General features: G+C 38.1%; 1 protein-coding gene across 1 annotated transcript in view; it reads right to left on the bottom strand.

Annotated features, from left to right (window-relative positions):
* The window catches only part of LOC126272096 (fatty acid synthase-like), a 332,645-nt gene that overhangs the window by 61,677 nt on the left and 251,444 nt on the right, over positions 1-19,524 (bottom strand). The window contains exons 26-28 of the mRNA XM_049974674.1: positions 12,581-12,763; positions 10,080-10,278; positions 7,777-7,957 (exon numbers count right to left, since the gene is read on the bottom strand). Coding sequence (XP_049830631.1) covers positions 7,777-7,957; positions 10,080-10,278; positions 12,581-12,763 — 563 coding nt within the window. The remainder of the gene's footprint in view (positions 1-7,776; positions 7,958-10,079; positions 10,279-12,580; positions 12,764-19,524) is intronic.

Here is a 19,524-nt window from a genome sequence, read left to right as displayed (position 1 = left end):
TCCGTTCTTCCTCCAAAATTTCTATTCTCTCCAGTAGTCTATTCCTCCAGTCCCTGTCTCGATTACTAGGTCCATTTCTCTCACATCTCCATCTATTCCCATTGCTTCCCTTAGATTTATTACAGTTTCCCTTGTCCTGATTTCCATCACTGTGTACAACATACTTTGGCCTGTAGCAGAAAGCCCTTTCCACATTTTCAATAAAGACAAGAAAGTCTTCCCTAGAATCAGTTGGACTATGAATTAGTTCCCATTGTGCATTAGGCAATTTTCTCTTCAAATTTGAAAACTCTGTCAACACATTTAGAGGCTGAATCAATTCATTTAGTTCCTTTACACAGGACACTGTCATACTTTCCTTCCCACTTTTGTATTCTGGCCTAAATAAAAAAAAAATCATTTTATAGTCTCAACTGCTTAGTTTGTGCCCAGTACTTATTTAGAAACATTGTCTTAAACGTTTTGAAATCTACAAATTACTGAGCATGCTGATTAGCCCAGGTCTGGGCTACTCCTTCTAACTGTGTTTTTATAAATTTTACTCAAGCACTCTCTATCGTACCAGGTACAAAACTGTCTTTGCAAGCAGTCAGGAAATTTACTGCTTGATATTTTTCCTCCCCACTACATCACCTGGTCTCTTCCTAATTAAGAATTCTGGAGCATTGTGGGTAGAATGTCTGGAGCATTGTGGGCAGGGCCCTCCAGCCAGTTAGGATTTTGACAATCCAACATGCCAATTGGACATAATTTGGGACAATATCCCTCAGGAGGACATCCAAAAACTCTATCAGTCAATTCCAAGTGAAATAACTGCTTGCATAAGGGCCAGAGGTGGACCAATGGATTACCCACTTGCTCAATTTATGAAGCTCTTTCCCTTAATTATATCATCTAATTTTTCTGAAATTGTAATCATTTGTACATGTTCATCACATCTAACAATTTCTGTCCAATTTGGATAATTCGTTTCTGGTTCATAGTTCTTATGGTCTTAGAGTGTATATTCAAGATAACACCATTGACATGTTTTCCATATATAGACAGCTGCTATATCCTGCAAAGGGACGCAGACAGGGAACTGAATTCCGAAAACTGTTGTGGCAAAAGAAGTGCAAGATAAAATTTTTGCTCAGATTGATGCTCTGACTTAACAGAGTATCTAGTTGGTGCAAATTCATTTCACTCTGAAAAGTTTTTTTGTGTGCAAGTTAGTTTCTGGAAATACTGCTGCAGGGGTCTTGCAATACAGGTCCCTTCCTAGAATGTAATAAACTGAAGACAAATCTATACTTGAGGAATGAGTTTAAAACTCTCACAGGTGCTGCTCCACTTCTGCAATTCCTGATTAAAAATAATTTACAGAAGCCTTTTAGTGAAACAATGAAACCCCTGAAAGTTATAATTACCATACCAATGAGATCATCTGAGATGGAGCAATCTTTCTCTACCATAAAGAAAATAAAACATTTCTGCAAATTCTCTGCAAACATGTGCTCCCATTCACTAGGAAATCTTAACTTCTTTATAGGGAGAATGCCATTGTGAATGCAGGCTGTCACAGAGGAAAACTGTTGTTATGAAGTGGAGCCATAAGCAAATCCTGACTATGCTTTCAAATTTCTGGTGCATTACTGTTATTTATACATAACCTAACAAAAAATGTGAAGCAACCAGGAGGGGAAGAAAGAATTAAATAAAATTTCATGGGCTCAAAGGGTATTTCATAGATTACAAAATGAAGTCTTACAAAGAATTTGACAATATGAGTCCACTTGCCAGTATGGTGTTGGAAGCCCTCGACCTGGATACATGCACAGATTTGGTTGGGAAGGGTGGCACAAAACCATTGTATCATCTCCTGAGGCAAGCTGGCCCACAATTGCTGTAACTGATCCTTGACATACTGAATACTGGCACGGGGAGGGAGTTGACATCTGAGCTGTTCCTACACATGTCCCACTGAGCACAGATCTGGGGAGCTTGCTGGCTCTTGGAGTACCTCAACATCATGCAAACAATTCATAGAGACATGTGCAATAAGTGAATGGGCATTGTCCCAATGAAATATGGCCCACAATACTGTCACATGAGAGGTAATGCATGAGGGTGCAGACTGTCTGTGAGATACAATTGTGCCATCCAAGTTCCTTGAATCACTATGAGTTGTGACCTGAACTCATACCTGATGGCTCCCCACACCTCGATGCCAGGAGTAATACCACTGTGGCTCTCCAAAACAGTGGAAGAATGTCACCTCTCCCTAGGTCACTAACATTATAGTGCTCTGCAAGCGTACCATTAAAGGTTTTTGTCTTACTCGCGTATTTTCACAGTAATCACGTAAAGTTCGTTTTGTTTACATATCGCGGCCAGGCCGAACTTTTGAGTTTTCAGATTAAACTTCATACCGCAATCTTAAGTGCATTTACTGATAGTTTAGTGTGCTAAATACGTTTGCTGCCCCTTTATATCTGTAGAGTATCGTCATCTCTTAAGTAATTTCCAGTAAAAAAACTTCTGAACCACTGTTTACATAGTCACGAGTAGGCCTAATTTTTCGTACACGTATTTTCATTGTTTTCCGGTAACTTAATTGTCTTTCTGTCACTAAAATCGATTTGTACCATGAGTGTAAAGTGCCTGACGTGCCGTAGGATCGTTAGCTTCGGGGTCTGGTGTGATGGATGTAGTAACATTTTTCATTGGGGCGACTGTAGTGGCGTGGGAATTGGGAAAATGAGCGAGACTCATCAGTGGTTCTGTAGGCTATGTAGTAGAGATAGGAAGATTGTGGAACAGGAGGGGAAAATTGCTGCCCTTCAGGCTGAGTTAGATGAGGCTAGGCGAGAACTGGGCAGGTTAAGGGGGGAGAAGGGTAAACAGGGGTGGGAAGTGGCAACAGGCATGAGGAACAGGCCAAGAAATTCTTCTGACAGCTTTGTTATTAATGTACAAAATAGGTTTGACCTGTTGCCTCAGTCAGAAACTGATGAGCCTCTCACAGAAGTAGATGTAGACAGGGCTCAACAAGCTTTCAGCAGCAAATTGATTAAGAATGTAGGGAAGTCTGCAAAGAGAAAGAAAGTCTTGTTGCTAGGTAGTTCGCATGCTGGGGGTGTGGGACAACTTCTGCAGGATGAATTAGGGTTGGATTACCAGGTCACAAGTTTTTTCAAACCTAGTGCTGAACTTGGGCAGGTTACAAAGGATTTAGGTTCACTATGTAAAGGTTTTACTAAGGAAGACACCGTGGTTATTGTGGGTGGGCCGGGCAACAGTATTGACAGAGATCCGGGGTACAGCATAAAGTGTGACCTGGCAAAGATTGCATCGGCATCGAATCATACCAGTGTTGGGTTTGTGTCGGTTCTGGAGCGCCACGACCGACCTCATTTGACCTCTTCTGTCAGGAGAGTTAATTTGGAGTTGGAACGGCTACTTGGATCTGGTGCAGGGTCACACATTGGTGTGGTTCCTGTTGATTCACTCTGTAGGTGGGACTATACTAGACATGGCCTACACCTCAACAGGAAAGGGAAGGGTAAACTGGCTGGGCTGATAGCAGGAAATTTAAAGGGGGGAGGAACTACACCTCATGGTGGAAACTCTTTTTTAGTGTAAGATCAGTGTCCAGTGGGAAACTCAGCCAGGCAAGTACTAAAGATGTTAAAAAAGTTCAAGATACTCACAAAAGTAAAGTGAAAAATAATGTTAGTATATTTCATCAAAATATTGGGGGATTGAAGAATAAAAGTACTAAAGATGTTAAAAAAGTTCAAGATACTCACAAAAGTAAAGTGAAAAATACTGTTAGTATATTTCATCCAAATATTGGGGGATTGAAGAATAATATTGATGAGCTTCTGCTTTGTTTAGAAGATATAGAAACCAAGAATGTAATAGATATACTATGCCTGTCCGAGCATCACATTGTCACTGATATGCAAAAGGTTAACATCAATGGGTACAAATTAGCTGCACATGTAAGTAGAGATAATATGATGAGAGGAGGAGTTGCCATATATGTCAAAAGCTTCCACAGTGCAAAAAATTTAGAAACTAAAAAATTTTGTGTAGAGCAACATATGGAAGCATGTGCCACTGAACTTAAACTAAATGATGGCACTTTCATAATTGTAACAGTGTATAGGTCCCCCTCAGGGAATTTCCAGCTATTTCTAGAAAACTTGGATGCTTTGTTGTGCTATCTGTCAGACAGGGGGAAGCAAATTATCATTTGTGGGGATTTCAATGTTGATTCCCTGAAAGAGTGTAATAGGAAGAATGACCTTTTAGTATTACTCAGTTCTTTCAATTTGAGCTCCGTCATTGATTTTCCTACTCGGATAACAAAGAACAGCAGTACATTGATAGATAACTTTTTTATAGACCAAGATAAGTTTAAGGACATAAATGCTTATCCTGTTGAGAATGGTCTTTCAGATCATAGTGCACAGCTTGTTACAGTACATGACATAGCTCCATGCAGTATAATAAATCAGACTTTCAAAGCAGTGCGTTCAATTAACAATATAAATATTGCAAACTTTAGGGAAAGCCTACAGCAGCTAGACTGGGATGAAGTGTATAAGGAACCCGATGCAAACTTGAAATATAACTTATTTCACAATACATTTTTAAGGGTATTTGAAAATTGTTTTCCCAAGAAAATAGTTAAACATAATTCCAAGAAAACATATAAAAAACCTTGGCTAACTAAAGGAATAAGAATATCTTGCAACCGTAAAAGAGAACTGTATCTAACAGCAAGAGGGAGTACTGACCCCGAAATTGTTCAATATTATAAAAACTATTGTGTGGTACTAAGAAAAGTTATTAAAAAGTCCAGAAGCATGTGTATCATGTCTGAGATCAGTAACTCTGATAATAAAATTAAAGCAATTTGGAATATTATTGAAAGGGAAACAGGGCAACCAAGAGCACAGGAAGACTTTAGTGCAATAAAACTGAATGACAAGTGCACTAACAAACAATCAGAAATTGAAAATATTTTGAATAATCATTTTTTAAATGTTGTGGAGAAAATAGGATCTAGATCTTCACTAGAAGAGGCAAGGCTATTAATAGAAGAGGCCATACCTGCGCAGTTTGAAACAACTGTAATTCCACCAACCTCTCCCTCTGAAATCAGTAAAATAATAAACTCACTGAAAAGTAAAAGCTCTTACGGAATTGATGGCATTTCCAGCAAAGTACTTAAAGCTTGTTCCCCACAGATAAGTAGGATTCTCAGCCACGTATGTAATAGCTCTTTGGAGCAGGGTGTTTTCCCTGATAGACTGAAATATGCCATTGTAAAACCATTGCATAAAAAGGGGGATACGTCGGATGTCAACAACTACCGCCCAATCTCTCTTCTGACAGCTCTATCAAAAATTTTTGAGAAAGTAATGTATTCAAGAGTAGCCTCCCATATTTGTAAAAATAAAGTACTAACAAAATGTCAGTTTGGTTTTTAGAAAGGCTTTTCAACAGAAAATGCTATATATGCTTTCACTGATCAAATATTAAATGCTCTGAATAACCGGACATCACCCATTGGTATTTTTTGTGATCTCTCAAAGGCCTTTGATTGTGTAAATCATGGAATTCTTTTAGATAAGCTAAATCATTATGGTTTGAGTGGGGCAGTGCACAAATGGTTTAATTCATACTTAACTGGAAGAATGCAGAAAGTTGAAATAAGTGGTTCGTGTAATGTTAAAACAACAGCTGATTCCTCAAACTGGGGTGCTATCAAGCACGGGGTCCCACAGGGTTCGGTCTTAGGTCCTTTACTGTTCTTGATATACATTAATGACTTACCATTCCACATTGATGAAGATGCAAAGTTAGTTCTTTTTGCTGATGATACAAGTATAGTAATAACATCCAAAAACCAAGAACTAAGTGATGTAATTGTAAATGATGTTTTTCACAAAATTATTAAGTGGTTCTCAGCAAACGGACTCTCTTTAAATTTTGATAAAACACAGTATATACAGTTCCGTACAGTAAATGGCACAACTCCAGTAATAAATATAGAATTTGAACAGAAGTCTGTAGCTAAGGTAGGATTTTCAAAATTTTTAGGTGTGTCCATTGATGAGAGGTTAAACTGGAAGCAACACATTGAAGGTCTGCTGAAACGTCTGAGTTCAGCTACATATGCTATTAGGGTTATTGCAAATTTTGGTGATAAGAATCTCAGTAAATTAGCTTACTATGCCTACTTTCATTCACTGCTTTCGTATGGCATCATATTCTGGGGTAATTCATCGTTGAGTAGAAAAGTATTCATTGCACAAAAACGTGTAATCAGAATAATTGCTGGAGCCCACCCACGGTCATCCTGCAGACATCTATTTAAGGATCTAGGGATCCTCACAGTATATATATTCCCTTATGAAATTTGTTGATAATAATCCAACCCAATTCAAAAGTAATAGCAGTGTGCATACCTATAACACCAGGAGAAAGGATGATCTTCACTATGCAGGGTTAAATCTGACTTTGGCACAGAAAGGGGTAAATTATGCTGCCACAAAAGTCTTTGGGCACCTACCAAACAGCATCAAAAGCCTGACAGATAGCCAACTAACATTTAAAAATAAATTAAAAGAATTTCTAGATGACAACTCCTTCTACTCATTGGCTGAATATTTAGATATAAACTAAGTAAAAAAAAAAAAACTTAATCATTAGTGTCATGCAATATTTTGTGTAATGTAATTTCTTGTACAGACATCTTTTATTAACCTGACACGTTCCACATCATTACGAAGTGTCGTATTCATGGTCTATGGAACAAGTATTAATCTAATCTAATCTAATCTAATCTAATCATACTTGTTATGATGGTCATGTGGAGTAGCGCATTATTGCAATTCACTGCTGAATACAATGTGATGCCATTCATCAGCAGTCCATGCTTCCCAGTCGCAGAACGACTCTAAATGCTGTTGTTTGTGTTGTGATGTTATTGGCTTCCTAAATATGGGAGAGTCATTCCCTGATCTGGCTGCTGCTAATCTCTGATTTATGGTACAGAATGACACAGAAAGTTTCTGGGATTCCTTTACTTGTTATCGGATGGCAGATGCAGATGTGAAAGGGTTGCAATATGCTTGCTTGATGCACAATACTGTGATTCTCCATTGTGGTAGTCAAACAGAACCTTGACTACAAGTATGCTTGGATCCATCCCATAATGCAGTCTATTTTTGGGCCTCCGTCACTCCAGAATGCTCATCACATTTGACAGGTCAAATGGAGATCTACAATGAGGCCCTTTCAGACTCGGTCTGATGCTGATGCGGCTGTCTCTCATGAGTATGTGGCATCTTCATCTTCATGTCCTTCACAACAATCTCTTAAAATCTGAAACTGTTCACATCTCTACCATACCCAAACAGATCTGGTAACAATACTAAATGTAAATAACACTTATCCTCTTCGGAGGCCATTCTACTTGTCACAGAGAATTGCAACTCTAGTAATTTACATAACCACTGGTGGTAGGTATGTGAAAGAAGTTGCATTAATGTATGACCACATCTTCTGAGTGCTTCACCTTTTTTGTTGGTTGGTGTATAATGATGTCCTCTTTTCCTTTTCATACACCAGAGTTTATATTTTCTCCGGTCTCATACCTTTCAGTTCTGCTCACAGATCAAAAAGTAACAACTATCGAAAAAGTCATCCTACAGAGTATTTTTTTTCCATTCAAATCTTAAGATGGTAATCAACATAATGTTATTAGTTCATGCTTACTTCATGGCCTTGTGAGTTTCATGCTGGTCAAGAACTATCCTGTTCAGTGGTTTGACAACTCCCTTTTTTATTCCTTCTTTTACTTCCCTATGTAATCTCAATTTCAGGTCATCATTTAAGTCAAATAACTTGTTACATGATATTCCATAGTATGAAATACTCCTTAGAAATGGGTTCATTCCTGTGAAAAGAAACAGCATAATGTAAAGTAATTTTAATTTTTAAAGTAGAAAAAATGTTGAATGAAATGATTAGTGAACTGATGTAGTGATGCACTTTTCTAATATGAATTGCTCTTCATAAACTTTTAAGAAATGTAAAATAATACTGATATTGGTGTGAGATGTAATAGAATTGTGCTGAAAATCAATTAACCTATTGTAATGCCTACCTGAGCTCTCTGATAAATTAGTAAAAAGTGTATTTACACAGTTTTTGTCTTATTTACTTTGTGGTACATAATTTCCTACCAGAAAAGTTTCACCAGGGTGACAAGGAATAGAAAAAGAAAGAGGAAGTACACGGGTATGAAGGATGCCACTGAAATTTCTCTTTCATATTAATACAGATTGATGACATCAGGACTGAGATAGCCACATGGTAGGGAAGACAAAGGTGGGAGTTGAAGTAATGGACCTAATATATACTTTATCTTGTGAAAGGTATCATTCTTTACTTTCTTCACTGTCCTACAGCGACATGACCAAGTGAGATTGTGTAGTGGTTAGCACACTGGACTCGCATTTGGGAGGATGATTGTTCAAACCCATGCCCGGCCATTCTGATTTAGATTTTCTGTTATTTCCCTAAATAGCTTCATGCAAATACCAAGATGGATTCTTTGAAGGGGCATGGCCGACTTCCATCCCCATCCTTCCCTACCGCAATGGGATCAATGACCTTGTTGTTTGGTTCCCTCCTCCAAATCAACCAACCTATATGGCTGACTGAAAATCTGTGCTTTTTTAATCAATCACTTGATGTCAAGTCATACAGAGCTCTTTCAAATAATGTACAGTATGTTTCCAGAGTTTTGCACTGAATTAATATTATCCTATTGACTTCTTTTTCATTCAACATCATTGAGTTTTATAGTAACTGCAATTTAATTACAATTACCATATCAGTTACTAAATGACTTTGATCTTAAATTAAAATTAAAATAATTTCTACTCAACTACCTTGCAGCTTGTAGAAAACCACTAGTTTCTCTGAAACTAGAATCTCATCTGTGTACTCTACTTAGTCACAAAAACTGTGTTCAATATATTTATTCATTACTTTTTCCTTGTGTGGGTGGCGGGAGGGGGAAGGGGGGGGGGGTGTTAAAGATATTGGTTCAGTGGAACTATTAATTACAATTATTATTTGATCAATCATTTAAATATTTCTACTCTATCTCCTTCTTCATGCCTAAGTGACTAATTCTAGCTATGTAGTTTAAGTTCCCTATTTGTTCATTTTTTAATTTAACTAGATGGTAGCTATATGTTTCTTCTTTACTACCTCAAATTAAACTAGAAATTAAGATGTTTTGAGTATTGCATCCAATTCCAACCAAATTTTGCAGACAGAAGCTAAATATTAACTACAATAAAACATACTTGTCCCATTTCTTCACAATTAAGATGCTTCTTAGTGCTTAGCAACTGAGAGAAAAACTGCTGAAGTTTCTTCTTTACCAGTAGTGTTACTAGGTCAACCAGTTTCTTTTTTGAAAAGCTTAGTTCTGCATGAATACACTAATTCCCACAGCATAACCCTCAAATGATATTTATTCTTGTTTCTGCAGTTATTTCAGAGATAGATACTGTCCTTTAATCTTCTCTGGATGACAAGTTAATAAATAAATGCTGAAGTTTAGACTAGACAAAGACGGAGAAAAACATTAACTTTACTTGTTTCAAAGAAACCATCTTGGTAGTCATGTTAATTAATCTAGGGAAACCATGCAAAACCTTAATCTGGATGGCTAGGCTGTGATTTATGTCCTGTTTCTCCTGGATATGAGTCCAGTATCAGTGGCTTAATTACTGCACAACTTCCTCTGTACCTAATTATTTTAATTCTGCAGTTTGTTCCATTAAAAAAGCAAATGCTACACTATCTTTAAGAAAACAAATTTTGATTCAAATCAATGCTATTTTATATTTGTTTCTCATGTTATTGTCCAATAAAATTTCTGTCTGAATGGAAACTCCTAATGAAGATCAGGAGAAACATCCTATGAATATAGGTAGAAGAGAACTAAATGCTAACATATCCCACCAGCATAATTTCCTGTACTGTGGCTAGAAACTCACCTAATTTGTGATTTTTGTCAAGGTCTGCTTGTGCTAGCTGGATAAAAGTTCCAAAGTATTCAACACAAAATAGTGAGTGTTCCATCTTGTCTCCTGTGAGTGTGTTTATTACTAGTGATACTCCCCGTCCTTTGGTTGTAAGGAGGATGTTATTGTAGACTTTTCGATCATCGTAGCTGTAGATACAGTCATCATTTATCTGGATACATGATGGATAAAAAATAATATTAGTGAAAATTCAGACACTATTCTAATGTTACATTGTCAATATTCACATTAAAATGTGTCTTAAATCCTAGTCATAGCACAGGAATACAACGAACACTACATTACTGATACACTGTTGTTGGTCTTACTCTGAGCTGGAACTTATTTTTTATTTTATTCAAGAATGTAAGAGAGATGTCATACAGGTTGTCCAAATACCAGTTTTATCATCTGAAAGTATGGGATCTGACCACAGTCAATGTCAATATTTTTGTCTATAGCTCAACATGACTATAATATCTTGTTATACCTTGCAACTATTTGGTTGATGAAAAAAATTAGCAGGTTGAAAAAGTTTGCTTTCATATTTGAACATGCAACTGTCACATGGGATGGAACCAGCAGTCTGGAGCAGTGGGGAAGGGGAAGGGGAAGGGATAACACTGTATTGGTGTGTGTGTGTGTGTGGAGGGGGGAGACAGAAGTAGTGTTGGGAGGTTTGAGACAGGAAGGTGGAGAGGTGGGGAAAACGGAGTGAGAAAGTGGAGGAGCAGGGAAACATGGGTGTGTGCAATGGCAGAGGATAATACACAAAAAGGGTGGGAGACAGAATTGGGTAGGATGTGACAGGACAGAGGGGGTAGAACTGTTGGGTGGAGTGTGTGGGGTATTTGTTACTGTAGGTGAGGCCAGAATAATTACAGGAGTGGAGAATGATTTGTAAGGATAACTTTTATCTGCGCAGCTCAGAAAAACTGGTGGTGAGGTGGAGGATCCTGATGGCTCAGGTAACAGCTGAACCACATCCTATGCCATGCCGTGAAACGAGCGACATCCTATACATGATTCTTCCCAATCCTCCTAAAGTGGTGTCTGCATCATCTTAGTCCATCGCTAAGCCACTCCCAATACCAGCTCTTTGACAGAAGGATCACATCCCAGACCCTGTCACAGGCTCATCTGTGGCATCAGATGTTGGACCACCTGTGTAAGCAGCCATCTCATGTACCAGCTCTGCTGAAATCATTGCACAGTTTTTTATATTGGTATGAGAACCAACCAAATGTCCACCAAGATTAATGGCCATTGTCAAACCGTGGCCAAGAGCAAAGTAGACCAACCTGTGCCACAACATGCAGTTGAACATAATATGCTTGATTTCAATGGCAGTTTCACTACCGAAGCCAACTGGATCCTCACCTCCACCACCAGCTTTTCTGAATTGCGCAGCTGGTAATTATCTTTACAACACATTCTCCGCTACTGTAATTATCCCGACCCCAACCTATGGAAACATACTGTCCCCGCACCCTCCACTCAACAGTTCCACTCCCTCCATCTTATCACCTGTTCCTCATTCTTATCTCCCACTTTCTATGCGTGCCACCCTCTGTCAATGCACCCATCAATCTTTCCCTGCTCTTCTCCTTTTCACTGTTTTCTGCACCTTCCTGCCCTGCAACTTCCAAACACTGCAACTTTTGGAAGTCTAGTCCATGCACCCCCCCCTCCCCCCCCCCCCCACCTGTACACTGCTATCCATTCCCCTTTCCCACCCCCTTAAGACTGCTGCTTCCATTCCACATAACAGTGGCATTCCGGCCTGAGCTGCTACAGTTGGCAGTCATGTGTATGTGAGGTGTGCCTGCTTGTGTGAATGAGTGGTGTGTGTTTCTCTTTGTTTCCCTGATGAAAGCTGTGGCCAAAAGCTTATGTGTATGTGTCTTTTAATTGTGCCTGGCTGCAATGTAATGTGTCATCTTTGCAGTAAGTAGCAATTTATCTTTTCCTAAATTGTTGATATTCCAACCTGGAGTTCCTTTGTTTGAAATACTTCTCAATTTGTTTTTTAAGTTGTATATAAAGCTTCCTTCACCTCTGTACCTTATAGAACTTCACATCATAAAGATTTTGTGTCAGTTACAGGACTGTATAGATCCAAAACTTGAAGTTATTCACTATCATTATTACTTAAGTCTTGCATCATTTGGACAATTTTCCTGTGATTTCTTCAGTGTGTAGTCCTCCTTTTGGGCAACTAAATTCAATCTGAGACAAATTATGTCAGTAACCAACTTGATGATGGAGAGAAAGAAAAGAAAAGTTTATGCGTTTCCTTTTGATACATGTTTCCTGAGAACTACCAGATAATTCAAACCTATAAAGTGTTATCCTTCACCATCTGGAATACATCTAAACGCAGTGTTTTTAACCTAGTGATACATCAACTTTGTTAAGCAAAATGTAATACAAGATTTAAATACAGCAGCATTCTGCTTTCAGTTATCTCTTACCTGTGGAAATGTCTGTTTCAGGATAGTACGCTCCTCATCAGAACCTACAGTTGTCCACACTTTATAGCCTTCTTTCAAGGCCACATTTATGGCAGCTACACCAAATGGTGTGCAACCAGAATGAATAAGTATTTTTTTATCTGGATCATGATTGATAACATACAGCTTTATTGAGAAGTATGCCTGGAAATGCCAAACAAAAGAAACTTTAACTACACCATGTCTGACATGCTTTTCATTTCATAAATCCATTATGAGAAAATAATCAGGGAGGTAAAAACAAAAATACATGTGATTTGCCATTTGTTGCAATGTTTCTCTCATCTGCAAACAAAAACAAACTAGGTATGAGGTAATGTTATGATGAAATGTCATTACACTACAGAAGAAAAAGTTATGACACTATGAAGAAACCTTGTGAGACTCCTCATGAAATTAGTTCCCAGTTTGGTGATACACATATTTTGTTATTTGCAGTTAAATTTTCACAAAAGAGTAACTGAGATTGGAATCATCAGGAACACACAGCACTGCAAAAGGTTAATAGAACTTACAGGAACTTTTTAACAATAAAAAGCAGCACTATTTGATATTATATAATTCTCACAGCATTTTTCATATTAATGCAGCAATATCAGCCTTCTGGAAGCATAATATTCTTATCTGACAAAAAGCTACAAAAATACATTTATCAATAAGAATATGCCTGGCAAATTACATCATACCCACAGTCAAAAAAGTGGTTCTTAAATAAGAAGATATGCGATGGATGAGGAAGTTGTGGAATAATCTCGTGATACAATTTGCAACAACTAGTTATTCTATATGTGAATTTCTATTGCTGTTACTCGCTATTGGTTTCTTTCTTAGCAAGGCATGTTTTGCCCTGAGGGCTGTGTGCCATATTATTGACAGAAAACTGTTGCTTTTGCCATGCCTTCCACATTTCCATTCTGTACTCTCCTATGGTATTGTCTTCTGCTGAAATGCTACAAGAGTTGAAAAAGTCTTCAACTACAAAAATGAGCAGTGAAGCTAATATGTGAGGTCTCTACCAGAACATGTTGCACATCCCTCTTTAAGACTCTCAGGATATTTACTGGATATAAATCAATATATATACTTACTGATGATGTTTGTAGCCAGTAACAAAGAATTATTCCATAAAAACTGTGATATTCACAAGCATAAAGCAAGACAGGGGAAAAATTTCTACCAAGGCTCTGCAACTATCACAAAAGTCCATACAGGAGTAACTGAGTCAGGAATAAAGTGATACAACAAGCTTTGCAACAATATAAAAAAAGGAAATAAATAAAATACAAGTATTCAAAAGGAAACTTAAAATGTTCCTCAGAGAACAAACTTTTTATCAAATTAATAACTTCCTACAGTAGCAAGGCCTCTTTCAGTAAAAATAGAGGAAACCATTTAGATTTTAAAAAATTAAAAGAAAGAAATACTCTTAAAAGAAAATCTTTACTTGTATCCCTAACCAAAGTTATAATCATAAAATCTAAATTTATTTATATCATAGGTTAAAATGTGCACTACCATTTATTCCACGCTGTTAAGTATTTACTTGAACTTACTTATGTGATGAGGATAAAAATTTTGTATTTTAATTTGAATCAAAATGACAAAAAGTAAATTTAAGTATTTATTTGTGGCACTGGGATAAAAATGTGTCCTTCCATTCATCCTGCTATTATGAGCATCCACTTGAACTTATACAAGTGAAAATCAGTTGGTAATATTACCCACAACCAATTGTTCATCGAAAATAAATATTTCTGTGATATATAAAATGTTCACAATGACTTTGTATTATGTCACTTGACTTATCCTATATTACTAGTACACCATTTGTACTTGTTAAAGAGTTGTAAAATCTATTTTTTTGTCACTGTGGCATTTGATCCAATCCATACATATATTATCAACTCCAGTTGCTTTTCCATTTTAACTGAATTCAGTCCCTCGTTAAGTTCTTTCACAGCAAAAGGCATTTGGGATGAGTCAATTTGTACATAAACAGCTAAAAGCAACAACTTTTTAAAAAATCATTACTTTCCTCTTATCGTACTTGGCTGTTGTTTCCTCTATTATTTCAAACAAAATATTTATGTAGCTTTACACAAACTAAAAGCTGTCTTCTTACCGACAAAGTCAGGATCTGTTTAATTCAAATAAGAGTTTTGCGCAATTTAGATTCCTAAGTCCAAACATTATGATAAATTGTAGACAGAGCGACTAATGTGGTATTATTTCATTTTATTTTTCAAAATTTATTGCCTGGTGCTCACAAGTAACATATTACAGACTTTTACATCAAATTGTAACACTCAATTCTCAATTCTAGTTAGGGACACGTAGTCTATATGAATGTCCTTACTGCCCTTGAGCTCCTGCATCACTGGATCACATCTCAACCTATTCTTGAGCTCTCCACCTCACTGAACTCTTATCTTCAATCCATCCTTGAGCAGAGTTCTACAATGATAACGGCCTCACAGACTTTGTTTGTGTAAGAATGCTCCAGTGGAACACCAGTGGCTACTTTCAGCATGAGCCAAGTAGTGCGAACAGACATCCCAAGGAAACTGTGTTACTATATCCTGTGTATTAGACTTAACAGAAGTGCATTAGTTCCTTGCTACCTCAGCACATCAATAGTAGTGTGTTGTTCCCCTCCAGTCACAATCACTACAATGTCAATGAGGATCACAGCTGGCACAGTTTAGTAATAGTTTCCTGTATCAATGGTCAAAGATTTAATATCCTCATTCCACCTACAAAGACAATGAAGGTAATTGGCTTAAGGATTACTCCCAATAGTTACTATCATCCAGACTTTTTGTCCTTAAGTACATGACCAGAGCTACCTTCCATACCTATACACTACTTTACACAGTTACTGTTTTCTCAGGGCATATGTCCTAATGCCCACTGTCCCCTTCCAGTATGTCACTACAACTGCACACGTATCGGCACACTTACTGCTTCACTTACATGACTCTGATATTCTATTACAGTAGTTAACCCATCCAGTTGCTGCCCTCACCATGGCATGGCATGGACAACACAGCCTCTGCTACCTCAGGAATTCAACAAAGAGTTAGAACCATGGCCCACCTCTCTCATATAACTGGAATAGTATTTTTGTGCCTCTGCGATTCACAATGATGCTCCACAATGAGCTTTTCTCCTCTCCTATACAGGTGCTCCTGTCTATCACAGTCTTGGTTCCACAACTCTGGTGCAGACCTCACTACTATGTTCTTCATTCTTTTATGGGACCAACTCAGTGTCTATTATAAGACTCTTCATGCTCCTGCACACACTCACTATTCTGAGGCACCTCCCTTAGTACCACAGGAATCATTTGTCATCCTGCCTACAACTCCAATTTTGCATTGTGACAATCTGTGACACCCTCTGTGCTGCTTCTCAGCTCTCTGCCTGTTCTTAATCCTTATCATTATGCAGGCATCTCCACCACCAGTACATATGCCTCTGGTGCATCCATCACAAGTGCACCGTACACTTGTCCTTCCAACACAAAGGAAATGGCGACAACGGCACTGGCACCAGGGCCACCAGCACCCTGGCTCCATCGGTCTCCTCAGTTCCACCATCCTCCTGGGCTCTGCTGGCCTCCAGTCATCACGGTGTCCTTCCTACCAGAATAGCCACTCACTTCATGCTATTGCACTGTTATCATGCAAGCAATGTCACAAGATGCAACACGAATTCTGACAATCCATGACCTGTGCTGCCTCTGCTCAGTCATCTCTCCAGAACTCCTCAAGCACAACGTCCCCTGTGCTGTCACAGGGCCCTCTTCCATTGTGCAGAGTTGCAGCTACTCCTCAACTGTCAACCTTACTCAGGCCATTAGCAGGACTTTCCTGCCTTCCATCTGTGAACTCCTGGACATTTTGATGCAAACCCTCACCATACCTGGGTGGAGAAATGCTGTATCCCCAGGATACTACCTGTGATATAGCCACCAAATGTACAGTGACATAACACAGGCTGCTGAAGCTCTGGCCCACTAACAATGCTATCTCTGGAGATCAGATGTAAACATGCAACAATAACACAAACATGCCGGGTGGCTGTCAAGCGAATCTCCAGCAGCCACCACGGTACTTTGTGGTGCCAGCCTCGTCAGAAGAGACATAAGCAGTGCTACAAACAGTGGTATCATAGCTTCACTACCTCACTTCTGTGAGTCATGTGTACCTCAAGCACCAAGCCAGTATTTGTCTGCCAGCAGGTATTTAGGTTGCCGCTCAACTGCTCTGCAGTCAGTTCATGCTCCATGTTACGCTAGATGTCTCTAGAGCTCGCCAGTTGGAGTTCAGATTGCCAAGCCAACAAAGAACACGTCACTATAGTGTCCACAGACTTTCAAGTTCACTGCCTCATTGGACTTTATCTTCAATCCATCCTTGAGCAACCTACCACTCATTGCCAACCACAGCCTCACAGACCTTGTTCATGTAAGAACATTCCAGAACAATATCAGTGTCTCACTGTCACCCTGAAACAAGTAGTGCAGACTTTCATCCCAAAGAAACTGTGATTTTTTTTTACTATATTTCATTTATTATACTTAATAAAAGTACAATAGTTCCTTGCTATCTGGGGATGTCAGTAGGAGATGTAGATATTTTCAGTTCTGGACACTATATGTGTTCTTTTACCAACTTCACAATGTGCTTCCTTCATACTTCTAGAAAATAAATACTTTTTTTGACTTAAGCAGCAGTGCTGCAAGAGAGTAAGACGTTGGCCAGTACTGTGTAAAAGTGTGCTAGCAGCATTGTTTGCAGATCGACACAATAAGAGAGATCTCTGAGTACAAAGCAGACGGAACTGAGCTTCTTGTTTAACTTATCCACATGCTGGTGCCAAGAGAGTTTATTATCTATCTGTATGCCTTGGAACAGTAGTTGCATATTGATCTCAATCTCTGGTACCTTTAAGCACCTCTTATTTGTTGGAAATTCTGTAATATGAATCTTTGTAAGACTAAGCGTTAAGCTGTTTTGCTATGAACCAGATGTAAAACAGTCCCATTATTCTGTAGCTGTGTATGATATAGATGTGTCAGCACTTCATCAGTACATTTATATCATTGAGCAAAATCACAGTTTTTGAAGTTTTTTCAAATATCCTGCATAAATCATTTAAGTAAGTCAAAATGCGTAGTCAGCCAAGCAGCAGACCTTATGGGACAACATTTTTTTAATATCTTCCCATCCAAAATTTAAATATTATCCCTGGTGTATTATTTGTTAATGTGACATTCAGATTCTTACTGTTAAATTAAGATTATGTGTGACAAGAAGATGCCTTGAATGCCATACCATTTCTGTTCTGATAATAGAACTTTGTGATCTATACAACTGAAGACTTTAGCAAGATCATAGAAAATGCCAGCAGGATAATTTTTCTTGTCTAGTTATATTAGATATAGTTTATAGATATCAGATATTGCTTTCTCAGTAGAAAAGCCTTGTAAAAGCTAAATTGAGTTGTTGTTTAACCTCTGAGAGAGATGGTCCAATATTCTGTTGTACTCTATCTTCTCGAAAATGTTTGAGAAACAGGAAGAAGGGAGTTGAGTCTACAATCAGACATCAGTTGCTCTTCTTCTCTTTTATAAATAGGTGTTACTACTACATACTTCTGTATTTTAGGAAATAAATCAAAAAGGTAGATGCTATTAAATCAGTTCAAGATATTAGTACTTTTACTGAAATACCATCATAACTAGAATAGTTATTGTCTTCTAGTACCTTAATGATTTTTGTAATCTTTCATAATATGTTATGGCTAAGAAGTCTAATGGATCTCCTCCATTTGGCAGTCAATTTTTGGTCTTTGTGTTTTCAGCTACTATCAGGAAGAACTCATTTAATTCAGTGACCAATGATATATGAGGTCTGATCAAAATATTTCTGTTCAAAGGCTGTACAGTCCAGAATCAGTTTGCCAATCAGGCAAAATCACCATTAGCACTGGAGCAACAATCCAACTGATGCACCAGGTTGGTGATGCCCATTTTGTAAAACACTGTGTTATGCTACATGAAGAAATCAGTAACTACCAACTGCACATCTTCATCCAACAGAAATTGTTGATCCTTCAAGGCCCTATTTAAGGGAATGAAGGCATAATAATTTCATGCATAGAGCTCAGAATTGTGGGGCAGGTGCTCAAGTGTCTGCCAATTCAGTTGGTGTAACTTCTGCGTTACAACATTTGCAATACTTAGAGGCTGGCCTCCCAGACTGACCGATGTTTTGTGTCAAATGGCAATCGGCATGGAACTTGGTGCATCATTGCACGATGGTGAGTTTAAACAGACATACTGCTCCATACATATTCTCTCTATTCTTCAAGGGATGGCTATGTGTTTGTCCTTCAATAGCCAAGATAAGAAAACAGCATATTAATTCTGTTTGGACACATTTGGTAATAACACCATGCATGTTGGAAAGGCATGAATGCCACACTAATCACTTACCTACAAGTCAGTGCTTATACATCTGCATCAGAGCGATACTATTTTGCATATATGCTGCAGCAAAGCTCTCAAACAGAAACTTTCTGATTACCCCTTATACATTTAACATCATCTGTCTGTTTCTATCATTGGGGAACTTAACATCATTTGTCTTACCAAGTTTACTTGGTTCATGCCTAATAATGCTCCAATTTGCTTTTAATTTTTTTCTTGGAATTTTAATATTTTTACACGTTTGATAGAATGATGAAGACTTCGCAGTACTACTTGTAGTACCCATTTATGGTCTGCTTGAAGTGGAAGTCCTCTGTATTGAAGAAATATCTCTCTTCCTGACACATAATAATTTGAGCACAGATGTCAATCACCACTTCCCTTGGCTTCCATTGTCACTGCTCATGAC

This window comes from Schistocerca gregaria, chromosome 5, assembly GCF_023897955.1.
Source record: "Schistocerca gregaria isolate iqSchGreg1 chromosome 5, iqSchGreg1.2, whole genome shotgun sequence".
NCBI classification, from domain to species: domain Eukaryota; kingdom Metazoa; phylum Arthropoda; class Insecta; order Orthoptera; family Acrididae; genus Schistocerca; species Schistocerca gregaria.
Note: the sequence above shows the minus strand (reverse complement) of the source record. Positions and strands in the feature narration are given on the sequence as shown.